The 19,914-nt window shown below is 42.4% G+C and overlaps 1 protein-coding gene and 1 pseudogene across 2 annotated transcripts in view; both read right to left on the bottom strand.

The window, feature by feature from the left end:
- The window catches only part of ITGBL1 (integrin subunit beta like 1), a 236,027-nt gene that overhangs the window by 18,715 nt on the left and 197,398 nt on the right, over window positions 1–19,914 (bottom strand). For both annotated transcript variants that reach the window (XM_070800449.1, XM_070800450.1), the window contains one exon: window positions 10,030–10,146. In XM_070800449.1, coding sequence (XP_070656550.1) covers window positions 10,030–10,146 — 117 coding nt within the window. The remainder of the gene's footprint in view (window positions 1–10,029; window positions 10,147–19,914) is intronic.
- LOC139186292 (5S ribosomal RNA) lies at window positions 4,404–4,522 on the bottom strand (annotated as a pseudogene).

Genomic DNA, 19,914 nt, shown 5'->3' with positions numbered 1-19,914 from the left:
TACTCCCGGTGGGGTGGGGGGCACTCTTGTCAGGTTCAACTAAACATTTAGATCGACAATTGACACTGGTCTCCTTGGAGGTATGTGGGATGGGACAGGAACCACATCCTGTCAGCTTTCCTCTCCATGGGCATCCTTACAGCAGTTCATGAGGATAACAGCTTTATACTGCGGTCTGGGGATAACCTTTACTTCAGGTTAATGCAGTTCAGATGCCTGGAGATGAACTCCACATTGCACAGATATTGAGGCTTCTCTGGCTTAGAAGTCTTATGCCCCATAGGAGCCCAAAATCTCTTCCAATGATTCCTTAAGCACAGCTTCCAGGAAATTCTCAAGAGACATGCCTATTGGCTGAGACACAACACTCACAGAAAAGCATGGCCTTCCCATAAGACTTTCACAGTTCATTCTTAATCCCTCCCAATCTAGTTGAAATTTATCAGCCATAGGTCACATTGCCATGAGCCACGTGGCCTGGTTGGCATCCACCATACTCATCTGTTTCTGGGGAGCTGGAGGAGGGGTCTAACAGAGGGCCGAGTCCCCTGCAGTGAGTCGAAGGTTTCAGGAGCCTGTCGTCATGTTGTCTCTAGTATGTTATCCAATACATCACAGGTTTTCCATCCTTACTGTCCTAAATCTAGCTAACCTGCCTGCATCTCTCACCAGGACTCATCTCCTAAAATCACATTTACCCAGCAACCCTACACACACACACTCCTCCCAGCAATCCAGACCTCGCCTGGCAGCCAGGGGTACTTGGTAAACAGAGTGATTGTGCTATTGTCTTGTTTAAACGCTTCTATGGTTTCCGATCAGTCTTTCAGTGAGAGTGAAAGTCACTCAGTCGTGTCTGACTCTGTGACCCCATGGACTATACAGTCCATGGAATTCTCCAGGCCAGAATACTGGAGTGGGTAGCCTTTCCCTTCTCCATGGGGGTCTTCCTAACCAGGGGATCGAACCCAGGTCTCCCACATTACAGGCGGATTCTCTACCAGCTAAGCCACAGTAAAGGCTTTCAAATCAAGAACGTGTTTACAAAATCTATCATATTCTGTCCTCTTTGCTATCTTATCATCTATCACACAGAGCTTCTCTTTGGTTCTCAAAAATTCCTTGACCGTGTCATCCTCTCTTTCTGCCATATGCCTAAGCACACTTTGTTCTGTGACTCCTGGGTCAATCCACCTCCCCTCATCTGGCTAAATATTATGACCTGATTACCAAATGTGGTGGTCACGATGTTTAGCTGATTAATACATTTCAAGCACATATTAGTTCCCCTCTCTGGTGGCTCAGACTGTAAAGAATCTGCCTGCAACACAGGAGACCCGAGTTAAATCTCTGGGTTGGGAAGATCCCTGGGAAGGGAATGGCTACCCACTCCAGTATTCTTGCCTAGAGAATTCCGTGGACAGAGGAGGCTGGCAGGCTACATACAGTCCATGGGGTCGCAAAGAGTCAGACATGACTGAGCAACTAACACGCACACACAAGCACATATTAGGCATCGTATAGTTTTGACCAGATATTAAGACATTCGCGAAGGTGTCTGTAGCCTCCAGTCTATGCCAAATCCCCTATCATGTATCTTTTCAGTGAATTAGTGCTTCTCCTTTCAGACCATCCGCCTCACTGTCCTTTCTTTGTCAATGCCACCCTTCAAGTGTGACCATCAACTCTAATAGATTCATCATGAAATCCCCAGTGCTGGTTAACAGTGGGGGCTCAACAATATTTCCTGAATTAAAGAAAAAATAAATGATTATGTCAGTTTCAACCATGCAGAATATGGAGGAATTTCCATATTGGAAATAAGTAATTTGAATTTGAAGAGTATGAAGCCAGGAGGGAACGATGCTAAGAAATCATCTTGGGAGACACTGACCTTAAGAGAAAACAGGAAGAAGCTGAGGTTATGCAAGGGCAGCAAACAGTCAGCAGAAAAGACATCCAAATGCAATTTATAGGGAAATGCTAAGATTTATTGGCAGGCTCTGAGAGCTTCCCCCAGTGGCTGATAAAGAATCTGCCTGCCAAGCAGGAGATGTGGGTTCGATTCCTGGGTTGGGAAGATCCCCTGGAGAAGGGAATGGCAACTCACTCCAGTATTCTTGCCTGGGAAATCCCATGGACACAGGAGCCTGGAAGGCTACCGTCATGGGGTCACAAAAGAATTGGACATTACTTAGCAACTGAAAAAAACCAACAGCTTCCTTCTGCCTCTGAGAGATAAGATAAAGTGATTACAAGAGAAGAGAGAGAAGAAACGGGGTAAGGTGCTTCTGAGACCCAGGGAGAAGACCATGTCAAGAGGAATCGAAAGCAGAGTAACCACGACCCTATGCTAAAAAGTGGCCACGCAGAATGAGAACTGCATGGCACCTCAGATTTGGGCAACTGGGAACTATGAATAATCCCAGAGAGTCAGTTAGGCAGAATAGTGGGAGACAGAGCAAGTTTCCATGGGTTAAAGATTAAATCAAGATGGGACTTCCCTGGTGGTCCAGTGGTTAAGAATCCACCAGGCTACGCAGGGGACACAGGTTCGATCCCGGGTCGGGGAACTAAGATCCCATGTGCCATGGAATAACCGAGCCTGCGGGTTACAACTACCAAAGCCTGAGCGCTCTGGAGAGCGGGCGCCACAACGAGGGGACCTGTGTGCCTCCAGGAAAGACCCCACACTTCACAACCAAGTCCTGCTGCAGCCAAATGAATGAATATACATTTTTAAAAGTAAACTAAGTGTTCTGCTTAAAAGTCAGTTTCAAACAAAAATGTTTAAAAAAAAAAAAAAAAAGACTGAACCAAGAGGAATGCAACCAGACAGGTCAGAGGTAAAGGTGTCTAGGAGAAATTACAGGCATGCTTGTGTCTGAGAGGCAGTGACGCTCATTACATGAACAAGTATGCAATGAGTATTTGCTGACTTAGTTATGTGCTATATACATGATGGGATAATATGAAATAAGATAATCTTTTCTTATGATAATGGGGATTTTCAGGAATACAGAAACTGGCGATGCATGTGGTGGTTCGAACCTTAAGGGCCAGTGTCATCTTATTTGTGTTACTTCACGCTTGCAAACCCATGAGATGCTTCCCTCTAGGTACCCTGCTGAGTAAGAGCCACTAAAAACACTCCTGAGATGCATGTGGCCACTTTGATTTGGTAGCTTAATGTCAAGTGTGAGGATAAAGACGGCTTTATGCAAAGAAAAAAGCAGACAGTTATCATTCTGAATAAACTGTTATAAAACAGAATTAATAAGCAAACATGAGTTCTGGTCTATGTCCCATAGTTTACAGTAATCCACAGCATAAACTCCACCTGAACTGGCTCTTTCATCTTTTATATGTGTATATAACACTAATGATGGGCTTCCCAGGTGGCGCTCGTGGTAAAGAATCAGGTTGCCAATGCAGGAGACATAAGAGATGTGGGTTCGTCCCTGGGCTGGGAAGATCCCCAGAGAAGGGCATGGCAACCCACTCTAGTGTTCTTGCCTAGAGAATGTCATGGACAGAGGAGCCTGGTGGGCTTCAGTCCATAGGGTCGAAAAGAGTCAGACACGACGGAGGTGACTTAGCACACACACAACACTAATGGCAGTAATATCTATATCTACTTGTGACACATGTGCTGGATACGACCCTGAGTGCTTTATATGCATTAACTCATTCACTCTCACAATAACCCTCCAAGAGACATATAATCATCTTTTATAAGTAAGAGAAATGGGATACGTAAATTGCCTCAGGTTATATTGGGAATAAGTGGCTGGCCAAGGTTGGAACCAAGAGAGCCTCATGTCTGTAGACTTAACTGATGTTATAATTTGCCATTTATATTTCTAAACAGCAAATTACATTTACATAAATGTTTGTGAAGGGAACTTGTGGTCTCCTTATCAATGGGTCTAGTATGCCATATATTTTAATACTGGAATTACTGTATGTTCAAACTTGTTAATTAGCAGCATGTCCCTTGTAATTTCTTTCCAGAGAACAGCAGAGAAAAAAAAATGAAATTCAAGGGACTTCCCTGGTGTTCCAGTGGTTAAGACTCCATGCTTCTAAGCAGGGGGACATGGGTTCGATCCCTGGTCAGGGAACTAAGATCCCACATGCTGCCAGGTGCAGCCAAATAAATAAATAAATAATTAAATTCAAGATTATAATAGTCAGTGTTACTCATTCAGTTGTGTCTGACTTTTTGCGGTCCCATGGACTATAGGCTGCCAGGCTTCTCTGTCCATGGGATTCTCCAGGCAAGAATACTGGAGTGGGTTGCCATTTCCTTCTCCAGGGGATCTTCCCAACCCAGGGATAGAACCCAGGTCTCCTGCATTGCAGGCAGATTCTTTACCATCTGAGCCACCAGGGAAGCCCAAAGCCTACAGCACTTGATATTCCCAGGCAGGCTCCCATCCAAGTCCTAATCAGGCCCAACCCTGCTTAGCTTCCAAGATCAGACGAGATCAGGTGTGTTCAGGGTGGTATTGCCATCGCTGAGCTACCAAGGAACCCCTATAACAGTCAAGGCTCAAACAATTCCTTCCACAACTGTCTTAAAGAAATCATAATTTAAGGCCAAGTGCAAAACTCACATGGGAAGTGATGTTTCCAGTGAGAATATGAATTACACTTGATCCTCATTATTTGAAGATTCATATTTGAGAACTTGCCTACTCCCTAAAATTTATTTGTATTCCTGAAAATCAACACTCAAAAAGCTTTCCAGGGCATTTGAGAACACAGGGCAAATGGTGAAAAATGGAGGTGTGCAAGGTTCACACTCCCAGCGAAGGTCAAAGAAGGTCACGTTCTGCCTTCTTGGCTCAGTTCTTACACTGAAGACCAGTGTGCTTTTCCCAGTATAGGAGGTGCTAGACTCTTCGCATTTTTGCACCTTCCGTTGGTGATCTTGATGTTTTTGATGGCTTCCAAGTACAGTGCTGAAGTGCTAGCCAGTGTTCCTAAGTGCAAAAAGGCTGTGAGGTCCTACCTTAGGGAGAAACCTGTGAGCCAAAGCATCTTCGTTCAGGCATGAGTTACAGGGCTGCTGGCCATGAGCTCCATGTCAGTGAATCAACTACATGTGACCCAGTATGTCTTCACATAGAAACACACATGAAAAAGGTTATGTACTGATTGGTTTTTGAAAATGCCAGGAGCAGAGGTGGGATCCTAGCTAGCCCCATATTTCCCTCAAGAGTCAGTATTTGCCAACTCCCTGTGCATGGCACCTTTATAAACCATGTGTGTGTTAGCTGCTCAGTCATGTCTGACTCTTTGCGATCCCCTGGACTGTAGCCACCAGCCTCCTCTATGGAATTCTCCAGGCAAGCATACTGGAGTGGGTTGCCATTCCCTTCTCTAGGGAATCTTCACAACCCAGGCACCGAACCTGGGTCTCCATTGCAGGCAGATCCTTTACCATCTAAGCCACTATGGAAGCCCCTTTATAGACCATAGGCACCAGGAATACCAAGACTAGACTTATCTTGTTGGGGAACACTTCCAGAGCATCAGTGTGGACTGGAAATGATGTGCAGCATTTCTAGCTAGAAGTCACTATGGATACACATGAGCTGACCGCTGATGCGGACATCTCCCCTTCTCCTGGAACTAACCTCCTCCAAGCAGTAGGATTGAGCCACCATCATAGTGAAGATTCACAAGTGAACGAAAAGGAAAGCAAAACCACTACCCACTGGAATGTGTACAGATGTGTGCACTGGCTCCAGTGCAAAATCTGTGCCAGAATGTAAGGATTCATGCTGTCACCTGGGGTGCAGAGCTCGGAGAAAGCAGGAGAAGGTAAGTGAAATTGAGCGTCGTTATCCACAGACACCTTTTAAATTAACGGTATCATCCTAACCCCAATTCTCTCAAGGACGTTATTCGAATATCAAAGTGAAATTTAAGAACAACCACACGGGGACTTCCCTGGCTGTCCAGTGGTCAAGAATCCACCTTCCAATGTGGGCGACATGGGTTTGATCCCTGGTTCGGGAACTAATACCTCACATGTCGTGAGGCAACTAAGCCTCCAGGTCACAACTACGGAGCCTGCATGCTCTGGAGCCCACGTGCTATAACTAGAAAGCCCGTGCGCCACAGCTAAGGCCTGATATAGCCAAATAAATAAATATTTTTTTAAAAAAGAACAACAACATAAAATATTTTCAAGGGAAATTTCCAAGGTGTGTTTCCTTTACATACTTGAAAAGTGTTCTGAGATCCTTTGGTCAGTAAAACATGAAATTAAATGCACAGGTGATTTTGCAGAGCGGGTTGCTACCATTTAAGAAAAAGCACTGATAGAATCCATCCAGTTATACAGGTCAAAGATGCTATGCTTATCTGATTAGTGTGTGTCAGGTGCTAGCAGACACACCCAGTGGTATAGAATCCGCCTGCCAATGTAGGAGATGTCAGGGACTCGGGTTTGATCCCTGGGATGGGAAGATCCCCTGGAGGAGGAAATGGCAACCCATTCCAGTATTTTTGCCTGAAAACTCCCATGGACAGAGGAGCCTGGCGGGCTACAGGCCATGGGGTCGCAAAAGAGTGGGACATGACTGAACGAGTACACACGCGGCAGGGCACACAGAGGTAGCAGCAGTGTTTTCCCCAACCCTGAAACACATTCATCCTCGGGTAATTACGTTCCGATATCATCTATATTGGGGAAGATCGACCACCTAGGAATTAATCTCTAAATATGAGAGGAAGGATCTTGAAAATCATAGCCAAGGTTCTACCAGGAGAATAAAGATTATTAATAGATCAACACATCTCCAGCTACTGCCTAATCTACTGTGCTTCATCCTGCATACAACCAGAGAGGGGGTGGATTGGATGATCAGCAACATGTAGACCATGTCAAAGAATGAGAATCTGCACTTCAGAAAGGACAGACCACCTGGCAGGAGAGTTGGGGGCCCTTCTGCGGGGGTGTCCCAGCAGCACCATCCTTCTTGTTAAGATGACTTTCACTCAGCACCCCCTGAGGTTCTCTGCCCAGAGGTTTACTCCAGCCACCGAAGCCTGCTCTGATCAGGTACCTGTGGGACAAGCTGGATGTGGCCTGGGAATTAACGCCTCCTAGAAGCAATCCTCAACCCATGACTGATGATAGAATTGTGTGCTTTACTCGGACCTCTAGAGTTTCCTCCTCTGAACTGGGATTAAGCTCCAATTGACCGAAGCAGTAATTGGGTTGATAGCATGGTCTTCATTGGCTGCCCTCTCCATTGTCACGTCTTCCCACTTTCCTACCGGTAACTCATTTCCTTTTCCAATAATCTCTCATGCTCACACATGCTCAGTCATGTCTAACTCTTTGTGACCCCATGGACTGCAGCCTGCCAGGCTCTTCTGTTCCTTGGATTTTCCTGGCAAGAATACTGGAGCAGGTTGCTATTTCTTCCTCCAGGGGATCTTCCCAACCCAGTGATGGAACCCATATCTCCTGTGCCTCCTGCATTGGCAGGAGGGAATCCTGGGATTCCCTTCCTGGGAATCCACCTGGGAATCCCCTTCCAATAGATGACTTGCATTCAAATCTTAATCTCAGATTCTGACTTCTCATCGTTTTTTTTACAAAAATTCTAGTCTCTAGGGCAATTACATTTCTGATTGTATAGCCTCAAGTCATTGATGTTTAGTTTGTACATTTACGGGTTTGGCTAATGGGAGTCAGTACCCCCCACCCCACCCCCAGGGCACAGATAACTCTGGGTAGATGGACCAAGTGGAGACACGGAGAGTCAAAAATTAAAAAGCTATCACTGTGAGATGTTTTCTCATTTACCTAGTAAACATTTGATCTCATCTAACAAGAAGATATATAGATTCGTTTTATCTTGATTTCCTCCCCAAAGCTGGAGAGAAAGAGAGATTCACTGGGGGGAGGGGGATTCATTATTTTATGGGTATGCACATGTAACAGGTCTGTACTATATCAGGTACTTAATGACAACAATAAAAGGGACTATAGTCTGTTTAGATATTTCTGATGACTACTAGAAGTAAAGGGAAAATCTAAACTAAAAGTAATATTGACATAAAGTACACACAGTTGTATGTCACTCTCGGGAAAACTGTGGTTTAGCAAGAGATCTGTGAACTAAACTGCACAGCTCCTACCGTGGGTCTGGCACTTTGCAGAGATGGGACATTAACGCCTCAAACCTCACTCACTTTTCCGTTTGTGAGACTAGGGTAGGAGGAACAATCTCTGAGGATGGCTGTCATGGGAACCGGGAGAGAAAACACCCGGCCCAACAGTTATTAAAAAGGGCCTTTTCCCTTGGTTCACAGAAAAAGGAAAGAGGAAAATACTTTTGGTGAAATTCCAAGTGTTTTATAGTTGGTTAGAGAGAGAGTTGCTAGACAGCCATACGTGGTGGTCAGAGAGATGACAGAGATGGATGGTCAGCTCTCCTCACTTATATGTGCCTGTGGGGGCTTTCCCCCCAATAACAATACCCAATTCATTATGGTAATTATCAATCTAATCACACTAGGACCACAGCCTTGTCTAATTCAATGAAACTAAGCCATGCCCGTGGGGCCACCCAAGATGGGCGGGTCATGGTGGAGAGGTCTGACAGAATGTGGTCCACTGGAGAAGGGAATGGCAAACCACTTCAGGGTTCTTGCCTTGAGAACCCCATGAACAGTATGAAAAGGTAAAATGACAGGATACTGAAAGAGGACTCATTGGAAAAGACTCTGATGCTGGGAGGGATTGGGGGCAGGAGGAGAAGAGGACAATAGAGGATGAGAGGCTGGATGACATCACTGACTCGATGGACGTGAGTCTGAGTGAACTCCGGGAGTTGGTGTTGGACAAGGAGGCCTGGCGTGCTGTAATTCATGGGGTCACAAAGAGTCAGATACGACTGAGCGACTGAACTGAACTGAATTATCTTAAAGAGATAGAATTATATTCTGTTTGTGTGATTCTAGGTTCGGTTCACCTCAATTGTCCTAGAAACCTGGGAGGGGCCATAATCAGCACGCACCTTCTACAATATGGATCTTTGCAAGACTGAAATGGAACCATGCTGACCCTCATCCCCTCCCCTGGATGAAGCTCATGTGGACACTGGCAACATTCTATCCCTGTGACTCTCCTTTTTGCAGTATTACCTTTGTAATGACCCCCTATCTGCCTCATTCTTCCTCTATGTTGCTTATTCCTGGTGGCTCAGACGGTAAGAAATCTGCCTGCAATGCAGGAGACGCAAGTTTGATCCCTGGGTCAGAAGATCTCCTGGAGAAGGGAATGACAACCCACTGCAGTATTCTTGCCTGGAGAATCCCATGGACAGAGGAGTCCATGGGGTTGCGAAGAGCTGGACATGACTGAGCAACTAACAGTAACAAGCTTGTGTCTGGGTCTCAGATTCACTATGAAAACAGAGCGTGTATCTCTTGTTACTGTGTAATTAACTTGGAGTGTATTTTACTTTTTTTCTCTTTTCAAGTCTCAGGTGATTCTTCCCGGATCAATTTTTATCAGTAGAGGAATAAAAGCTGGAAACTGCTTGGTTGAAGCAAACCGTTTCCGTCTTCAGAGAATCTGGTTTAGTGTCTGTCTTCTTTTACTGATAGGATGCTGTGTCCTTTCACGTACATACACACGGAATAAATTCAGAGTACGTGGTCATTACCAACCCAGTTGTATATGACTAATTGTATAGGTCTAATTGTGTATGTATATGCATATATGTATATGCTAATTGTGGAGAAGGAAATGCCAACCCACTCAGTGTTCTTGCCTGGAGAATCCCACGGACAGAGGAGCCTGGTGGGCTACAGTCCATGGGGTCGCACGAGTCGGACACGACTGAGCGACTAAACCACCATCACCACTACCATATGCTAACTGTATATGGCTTTTTGTATATCTTCTTTTTAACAGAATTTTTTTTTTAAAGGAGAAGCAGAATAAGAAAAGCAGATAACGCAGGTTGCAGGCAGAGAGCTGTGAGAATTGCTCACCTCCACAGACCACGCCGTCCAAGTCTTCACAGCGACGATCGTCACATTCACATGTCTTGCCATACACCTTGCTGTCTCCCGGCGGGTAGCAAGTGCACTTGCCACATTCACACTTACCTGCAAAACACACAGGGAAAACACGCTCATTAGGAGACTCACAGAATCAGGAAGACTTTTCAGGAAAACAAGCACCTGATTAGACCAGACCTCCTGGATCGGTATCTAGTCTTTGTCTGCTAACAATTCAGCAAATACCTTCTCCTACATCCCTAAGCTCAAGCTGAAAGTCAAGCATAAATGCCTAGGAGGTTGAGCTGGAGCTGAAGCGACAACTCCTGGCTCGTAGGTGACTCCTGTTTTCTACTTTCCATGTTCTGTTTCATTCCTTTTTGAAGACTCATTCAGTGATGAAACTCCCTGGATGTTTCATATTCCACTATGAGGAGACCATTTAACATAACTGAATCAACTTTATTTATTCTGACACAATTTGAACTAATATAGTCATTAAAAATATTTTTAATTTGGGTCTGTCTGCCACATAAGCAAAAAAAAATTCTCATGGATACATTTCAACATGATATTTTAGTGCTGATTTGGTGTGAGTTTTTGAGTTCACAGAATTCATCTTAACATGGGACGTGGGTGAGAGTTCATGTCCTAAATATCCTTATTAACCTTGACTTAAAGTTTAAAAGTAGAAACTTGTTTTGGAATTGAGTTTGGTTCACAGTTTGGGAATTTCTTAATTATTTTCCTTATGACTTTCATCATTATTTCCTGAGCTATAACTATGCCTCAAACACTATAATTTCTTCAACTCCATCCTTTTGTGTTCATGATACCACACATGCACTAACATTATGACTATCATTTTACTAAACAGGAGATGGAGACATATTGAGGCCAAGTAACTTTCTCTGCTGAACCAGCTCTCAAGGGATAGATTCCAAATTTATATCTATTCCCATCATGCTTCAAGTTTGCCTCTAAACATTCGGCCATATTGTGTCTTAATATATCATCACAGAGCTCCAGGAGGCTGTATGAGAAAGCACAGTTCTTTTTTTCTGAGGAATTGGGACTGGTTTGCCAGAAATTCAGCCGAGTGACTACTCCAAGACATCTGTTAGCTCCCTGTCGTTATCCCAACCATCATAATTACACACCCACTGAAATGATCATAAGATACTTCAGGGCTGACCCTGCAATGCTGTTAGTCATTCTGTTACTGCATTTGTGTCATGCTAAAGAAATTCTGAGCTGGGATACGATAGGAAAAAGAAAAATTAGTATTTAGAGTCGTATCACTTCAGCGTTGTAATTAAAGATAGTCTAACACAGTGATTCATAATCTTTTCTGGCAGAAGTGTCAGGGTCATGGTCCCTTTGAGAATCTGATGAAAGATACAGCAATAGATAGTGCTCTTCTGGCCTCCCTTCAACCCGTCTTTCTACTTGGAGGCAGAGCTGAGTTCAGCAGGAGACAGAGCCCTCCCCCTCCCGCAATGATACCCCTCTTCCAGGGGACTGGTGGACCGAGCAGGGACACACCAGACACCCTTGGCCAGGGCTTGGATTCTTGAGGGTGAGAGCAAGGCACGGGGACTGTGGCAGAGTGGCAAGTGTGACAGCAGAGCCACGAGCCTCCAGGGGCGTGGAGGCTGACGCTCCAAAGTGATGGCTGGTTCGTGGCAGTGCCTTGCTTCCCTGGCTTGTTGTGTGAGCGAGCTGTCCACTCTGAGCCTAAGCCCTTGGAATAAAATATTTTTTCATCTCAGTGAATGAAGTTGGTGACCTTTATTAGCAATCAAGAACTCTAACTGGTAGACCCCGGATCTGTCCCTGGAAAAATACATACCAGCATGCATTTATTTTTTTGTAAAATGTCATAAGGATCCATGAGTCTCTACAATTTATTTAAGAGACGAGGAAACTCAAGTACACTGAGGCTAAATGACTTGCTGAAGGTTAGCAAAGTAGACATTAGCCATGTAGCCGTGTTGGTGTTAGAACCCAGATTTTCTGAGCTGTGCATAATATTGCCTGCTCTGCATGAACACACTGGCCCTCTCATGGGTAGATGCGTGAATGACAACTATGATCCAGGCTGTGGACAGAGGCAAACTACATACAGCAGCAGTGAGCGTAGTTGACGAGTCCACAGCAGACAGACGTGGGAAACACCAGTCACACCATTCCTGAGACATAATCCACTCCCGGTTACCAGGGCAGCATCAGTTCTTAAGTTTGAGGGTACATGTGTTTATGGTGACCATTTAATTCCTGACTACGTATTACTGGTTTCTTTGACAACCATGAACACACTACTGGCATATGTGTTTATTTTATTTTTCACTTGAGGAAGAATTAATTAATTTACTCAATATCTATTACTTAGTCATAGTTCAAAAGATTGAACACAAATATCTATCAGATCCAGACTCATTAATAAAATTATGGTATATAAACAAAACAGAATATTATAGCATGTGAGGTTTTAAAAACTTTTTTTGGTTGCTCCTCACAACATGTGGGATTTTAGTTCCCCACCCAGGGATTGAACCTCAGCCCTTCGCAGTGAGAGCTCGGAGTCCTAACCGTGGAACCATCAGGGAACTCCCCATAGGGCTTTAAATTTCTACACTTCACTGGCCGTATATTCTACAACTTTCTCTATAAAATTCAACCTAGTGTTCACTAGCCTATTTAAATTTAATCTCTCCATAAACCCTCCCTTGTCCTCCCTGATTAGTTTAGTCACCTGTCAGAATGCAGTGTTCTATCTAATCCCACAGTACTTAGTCCACACCATTAGTAGATCACTAAATGCAAGCTTTTTACTAAATACATGCCTGAGCCCTACTCTAAGTAGTGATCTCTTTGTTTCAGGCTGTGGGTGGATTCATGCACTGACAGACTTTATTTTCTTGGGCTCCAAAATCACTGTAGATGGTGACTACAACCACGAAATTAGAAGATACCTGCTTCTTGGAAGAAAAGCTATAACCAGTCTAGACAGCATATTAAAAAGCAGAGACATCACTTTGCTGAATAAGGTCTGCATAGTCAAAGCTATGGTTTTTCCAGGAGTCATGTACAGACATTGGAGTTGGACCATAAAGAAGGCTGAAAGCTGAAGAATTGATGCTTCAAATTGTGGTGCTGGAGAAAACTGTTGAGAGTCCCTTGGACAGCAAGAAGATCAAAGCTGTCAATCCTAAAGGAAATCAACTCTGAATATTGGAAGGACTGATGCTGCAGCTGACGCTCCAGTACTCTGGCCACTTGATGCGAAGAGCAAACTCCTTAGAAAAGACCCTGATGCTGGGAAAGATTGAAGGTAGAAGGAGAAGGGGATGACAAAGGATGAGATAGTCGGGTGGCATCACTCACTCAACGGAAATGAGTTTGAGCAAACACTGGAAGACGGTGAAGGACAGGGAAGCCTGCCTGCTGGAGTCCATGGGGTCGAGGAGAGTCAGACACGACTAAGCAACTGAACTGAACTGTAGGTGGGATCTGTAACTGTATAATATCTGTGATAGATATTAGTATTTACATATTTAATTTAAAAACATGTTGAGAAGCTGTAATTTCAATAACTCACATAAAATCCATTTCTTTCTATTTCTCCAAAAAAAAATTAACTATATTTTCTGATCCAGAATGAGATGATTTAAGAAGAGCAACATCATCAAAGGCACCTGCCAGCTTGGGAGCAGCAGTTACACTCTCTACAACCTTATTTTCTTCTACTTTTTAAAACGGCAAAACCACACTTGCATACAGGCTCAACAGTGGGAGAGTAATTAGGGGCTCACATAAAACAGAAAAGAGATTAGCACTTCACTAACACAGTCGTCCTTCGCCTAAAATAATAGGTTTACCATAGCAACCTGATTGCACCAGGAAAAGCTCCTGCCAAATGCATCTGAAGTTCCCTTGAAATTTCCACAAGGAGGAATTAAACACTCGAGAACTATAATATTCTGTACCATTTCATCTAAGTACAAATATTTCGTGTGTGAGAATAAAGTCATCTTCCATCAGACAAATTTAAAGGGAAGAGGCACCTTCACCTACTGCTTCAAAGTGAGCAGGAGGATGTCTTATAATTCAAGCTACACTGATGCTACTTCAGCTAGTCAAGGAAGAGATGCTGGTGACTTTTTAAAAACGAGGATAAATGTCAATCCTTCCTTTCATGTTTTCTTAGTATACAAGGATTGAAGTAATCAATCACAGACCTTTGGGCCGAAGGTAAAGAATCTGCTTCCCAATGCAGGAGACTCAACAGTTGAGGGTTCGATCCCTGGGTCGGGAAGATCACACGGAGGAGAAAATGGCAAGCCGCTCCAGTATTCTTGTCTGGGAAGTTCCATGGACAGAGGAGTCTGGCGGGCTATAGTCCATGGGGGTCTCAAAGAGTTGGACACAACTTAGTGACCGAGCATGCACGAAAGGCATTTGAACAAATGGCGCACTTATATCATTTTCTGTTGTCTGTCTAAAATTGAAATTGCGATATGGCAGCAGCAGAGCTCACTTTTCTGTAGAGCTTTCCCAAGGTCTTGCGGAGAATATCACAGAGGAAGTCTATTAGACCTCGAAGTAAGATGATCTCATTATTTCACCCTTAAGATTAGTTTCTATAATGACTAACATTACTCAACTCACTTATTTCTAACAAAAATTTTCTAAAGTAGGTAGCCATTATCACACTCACTTACCAGTATAACTCAGAAACTAAGCAATAGTTTTAAGGTTAAACAACAACAACAGAGAATGAATGGGTTTGGAAATGTGGAGCTTACGTAATTAATCAATGTGGTCAATCCCAAATGAGGCAATATAAAGGAGAAAAGAAATCTCCATCTTCCTAGCTGGTAAATCTATTGGCCAGATAGTGGGTGGCACCTTGCTTCACAAAGTTTAGGGATTCTGCAAACAAAAATCAGCCATAAAAAGAAAGAAAAACTCACTCAGTTATAGTGAGGTTGGATGAACCTGGAGTCTGTCATACGGAGTGAAGTAAATTAGAAAGGGAAAAACAAATATCACATATTAACACATACGGGGGAATCTAGAAAAATGCTACTGATGAACCCATTTGCAGGACAGGAATAGTGACACAGATGTACAGAATAGACTTGTGGACACAAGGTAGGGAAGGAGAGGGTGGGACGAGTTGAGAGAGTAGTGTTGCTGTTCATACACTACCATGTGTAAAACAGTTGGCTCGTGGGAAGCTGCCGGAGAAGGCGACGGCACCCCACTCCAGTACTCTTGCCTGGAAAATCCATGGACGGACGAGCCTGGTAGGCTGCAGTCCATGGGGTCGCTAAGAGTTGGACACAACTGAGCGACTTCACTTTCACTTTTCACTTTCCTGTATTGGAGAAGGACATGGCAACCCACTCCAGTGTTCTTGCCTGGAGAATCCCAGGGACGGGGGAGCCTGGTGGGCTGCTGTCTATGGGGTCGCAGAGTCGGACACGACTGAAGCGACTTAGCAGCAGCAGCAGCAGTGGGAAGCTGCTGTATAACTCAGGGAGCTCAGCCTGGTGCTTTGTGATGACCTGGGGAGGTGGGGGGATGGGATGGTACTTGGCAGGTTCAAGAGGGAGGGGATATATGTATACTTACAGCTGATTCCTGTTGTTGTATAGCAGAAACCAATACAACATTGTAAAGTAATCATCCTCCAATTAAAAATTACAAAAAAAAATCCTATTACATCCAGGCATATACTTGTTTGGTACTGAATTAATGACTCCATTCTAGGTCCTAAGCACAAGCAATTGTAATTCACCAGGAAATACTCTATGAGATAAATGTCAAAGGATAGACAAAGCAACAAATGCTATTTACCAGAGAAAGAGCTGATACAATCGGAGAAACATTTCTATAGGAAGTTTCTCGAAGATAAACTATATTTGGGCAAAGAGGGAAAACGTGGAATCAAATCCTCATCACTTTTAAATTCTTGCTTGGTTTTGTCACTTTAAAAAATTCAAAAGTGTGAGTGAATATATCACTTCCTTCATAGTTCAAGAGTGCTAATTAAATTGATTTGAAACAAGTGTGGACTCTCTTTCCACACCAGAGATAATTAGAAAATTTATTTTACAAATTGAATAATGAATCCATGTAACAATAAACAATACATTTCTATCAATGAGCTAACCTTTTACAGTGAAGAAAAAATAAACTATAAAGCAATATTTTCTACTTATTTCTTAATTATTCTTTATTTCTGAATCTGCCAATATTAATTTTTCCAAATGATGAAACATTAGAAAGAACATTGAGTATATACGTAAGAGTATCCATATATGAGGATATATGTGTACATGTATATTTAAATTTGAAGCTATTGTTAATACCATGTGAGCAACTTTTCCTCAAACTGTTCTTGCAAAAAAAAACAAAGACAGTTTGTACTATTCTTAAGTCTTCTAACATCAAAAGTATATTAAAATAAAAATATTTTAAATTAAAAAAATATACAAGTAAAATCCTAAACATAATTTATCTATGTAACTAAATGTTTCGTAAAAAATAAAGCCCTATCGATAATTAGGTGTACTTTTAGCCATACATTTTACATTCACTTTTGGAAAACATATTCAGGTCTTAAGACATTTTTTTCTCAATAAAGCAGTGTCAAAAATATGCAGAGCCTGGGAATTACACAGCCAAAAATGTCAGAAACTCAATAATCTTACAATTTAAGGATATAGCAAACTTGCTTTAACTTTGCCATTTTATAGCACAGTTGACATAATCAGAATTAATAGGCAAGAGGTACAGGGAAACAGTTTAATATACTGTAATAAATAATATTACACACATCAGAGTAGTTCACTCTGATGGAACGTACTGCCATGGTAAGGAGTAAGCTTTCATCACTAAAGGAACTAAAGTCAATAAGGCAGTCTCTGATAAAAGTTAAGAATTTGTGCTCTGGGTTCAGAAAGACCTAAGATAGAATTTAATATCTATCACTTACACATTCTATAATCTTAGGAAATAAATAAACTTTCCATTTAAAATTTACTAAATTGGGAATACCTACTTAATTAGGCAATCCCTTGGAGGAGGAAATGGCAACCCACTCCAGCATTCTTGCCTGAAAAATCCCATGGAAGAAGAAGCCTGATGGGCTACCTCGTCCATGGGGTCACAAAGAATCAGAACACAACTCAGCAACTGAGCATGAATGCACTTAATAAATAACTTTAAAGGGACAAAAACAGAAATATATATTTTTTTAAATATTGCCCTTTGGATTTTCTAAGCACCACTGTGATATTTGCTTGTGGTACAGTGTTTAAACTTAAAAAAAAAAAAATGTATAACCTAAAGAGTAAAAGTGAAGCAAAGTGAAGTGAAGTCATTAGTCTTGTCTGACTCTTTGCAACCCCATGGACTATAGCCTGCCAGGCTCCTCCGTCCATGGAATTTTCCAGGCAAGAATACTGGGATGGGTTGCCATTTCCTTCTCCAGGGGATCTTCCCAACCCAGGGATCGAACCCAGGTCTCCCACATTGTAGTCAGATGCTTTTACCATCTGAGCCACCAGGGAAGTCCCCACAAATAGAATCACATAATTATCAAAATTGGCTTCCTTGGCAACTCAGTGGTAAAAAAATCTGCCTGCAATGCAGCAGACAAGGGTTTGATCCCTGGGTTGAGAAGATCCCCTGGAGAAGGAAATGGCAACCTACTCAGTATTCTTGAGTAGGTTGATATCCTGTGGACAGAGAACCCTTGCAGGCCTTAGTCCATGGGGTCCGAAAGAGTCAGACAAGACTTAGTCACTAAACAACAACAATTATCAATATAATTTTATATAATGGGAAGTAATATATCATTTTCACAGCTAATCCATTTTTCTGTTATATGAATGTCCACTTCCTTTTTTATTTTTACCAACAACATATTTCAGATAACTTATGGTTTCTAGACTAAATATGCTAATTCTTTAAAAGGTATTTTATTCTGATGTTATTTTTCAACAAACTCCTATGACACCTGGAAGTCCTATTTCCATTTTTTCTTTAGCCCCAGAAACAATTTTTAACTAGCAAGAAGTTCAATATATGAGATTAAGTCAAAGCCTCCTAAGGCAGCCTGGACTTAAGTGGCCAAGATTCTAGAGAAAATGGAACCATAGGATAGTGAGTTCTCCTTGATACACAAATAATCCCCTTCATACATTTGTCAAGCCTGAACTTTTTAGGGCAAGAGGATAAAGCATTAAGCAGGAAGCAACATCTAAAAGAGGAATAAACTAGATGGAGATTTTGGCTTTTTCATCTGGCTGGCAAGGTAGTACTTGGAACTCAGGGACCTTTGAGAAGGAGGGCATTGATGAACAGAACATAAACATTCCAGGTTTTCACTTTAGAAGTCATGCTAATACCTGATTGGATTGAAGTTATCTGCCTTTGTACATACATCTTCCAGACAAAAAGTAAATTATCTCTTCAAGGAAGATGACATCATTCACAAAATTTTACCAATTTTATTAAATGATATTCATACTCAATGGCAAAAGAACAGGTGTTTCAAGAGACAGGACAGAATGACTATTTCAATACAATGTAATACTGAGCAGAGAACATCAATATTTCCATGGCTAATCTTGTTCAGTCGCCAAGTCGTCTCTGACTCTACTCGACCCCATGGACTACAGCATGCCAGGCTTCCCTGTCCCGCACCATCTCCCGGAGTTCAAGTTTACTGTGCAGAAAGGCAAATGACTAATCTTAGCTACCTAGAAAAACTGAACGAGGACCAAGCAGATGAGGCATTCCCTGTTCCTTGGACACTACCTGATAAGAGCAAACATTTCATAAGGATATTGACTTTGATAAGAATATTCAATATTCTCTGATAAGATAAAGAATATTCTTTGATAAGAATATTAAAAGTAGCATAGAGATGGAGGAAGAAAGAGAAATATGCTTCCAAATAAGGGGAAGAGAAAAAGAAGGATGATGTTGCAAGAGAAAGAACTCTCAAACACATGCAATTAGCTGCTTGTACTGGTAATGGAAAAACTGTCAGAAAATAAAGGTATTTGAAACGCAAGTCCTTCATGCAAGCCTTCTATGGGGTCACACAGAGTCAGACATGACTGAAGTGACTTAGCAGCAGCAGCATGCAAGCCTTTGTATCTCCCTGACTACAGGAAAATATCCCCTGGAGAAGGGAATGACTACCCACTCCAGTGTTCTTGCTTGGAGAATTCCATGGACAGAAGAACCTGGCAGGCTACAGTCCATGGAGTTGCAAAGATTTGGACAAGACTGAGCGACTAACACTTTCATACATAGGTTAAATAGTCGTTTGTTTGGAATAAAACCTAATTTTACCCTGGGTCCCTTCATATTATGAGTTAAACTCTGCTTATGTGTCTCTTACTCAAGTCTTGGATAAAATCAAAGTGAATACAAACTAATAAAAAACAAATCACATGGAATTGCTAATTGTCAAAAACATTTGTGCCACTGTTTGAAAAGCAATGTATTCTTTGAAGGAACAGGAAATTGCAATATCAGTTTTTCAGGGAGATGACTTCTGCTCTCAGCTAATCTAGCCAAAGAGGAAGGCTAGTCAATCAATCCTAGCAATAATAGTCAACATCGCTGCTGCAAAAGCTATTCAGCCAATGAAATTAGGTAATAAAAGAAAACAAAGAAAGGATAAGAGATTAGATGCTTGAAACAATGATGAAGTTTGCATCGCACAAAAAGCAGTATCAGAGGAATCCTGATTAATCAGGACTTCCCTGGTGGCTCAGACAGTAAAGCGTCTTGCTTACAATGCGGGAGACCTGGGTTCGATCCCTGGGTCAGGAAGATCCTCTGAAG

The sequence above is a fragment of the Bos indicus genome, chromosome 12 (assembly GCF_029378745.1).
Source record: "Bos indicus isolate NIAB-ARS_2022 breed Sahiwal x Tharparkar chromosome 12, NIAB-ARS_B.indTharparkar_mat_pri_1.0, whole genome shotgun sequence".
NCBI classification, from domain to species: Eukaryota; Metazoa; Chordata; class Mammalia; order Artiodactyla; family Bovidae; genus Bos; species Bos indicus.
Note: the sequence above shows the minus strand (reverse complement) of the source record. Positions and strands in the feature narration are given on the sequence as shown.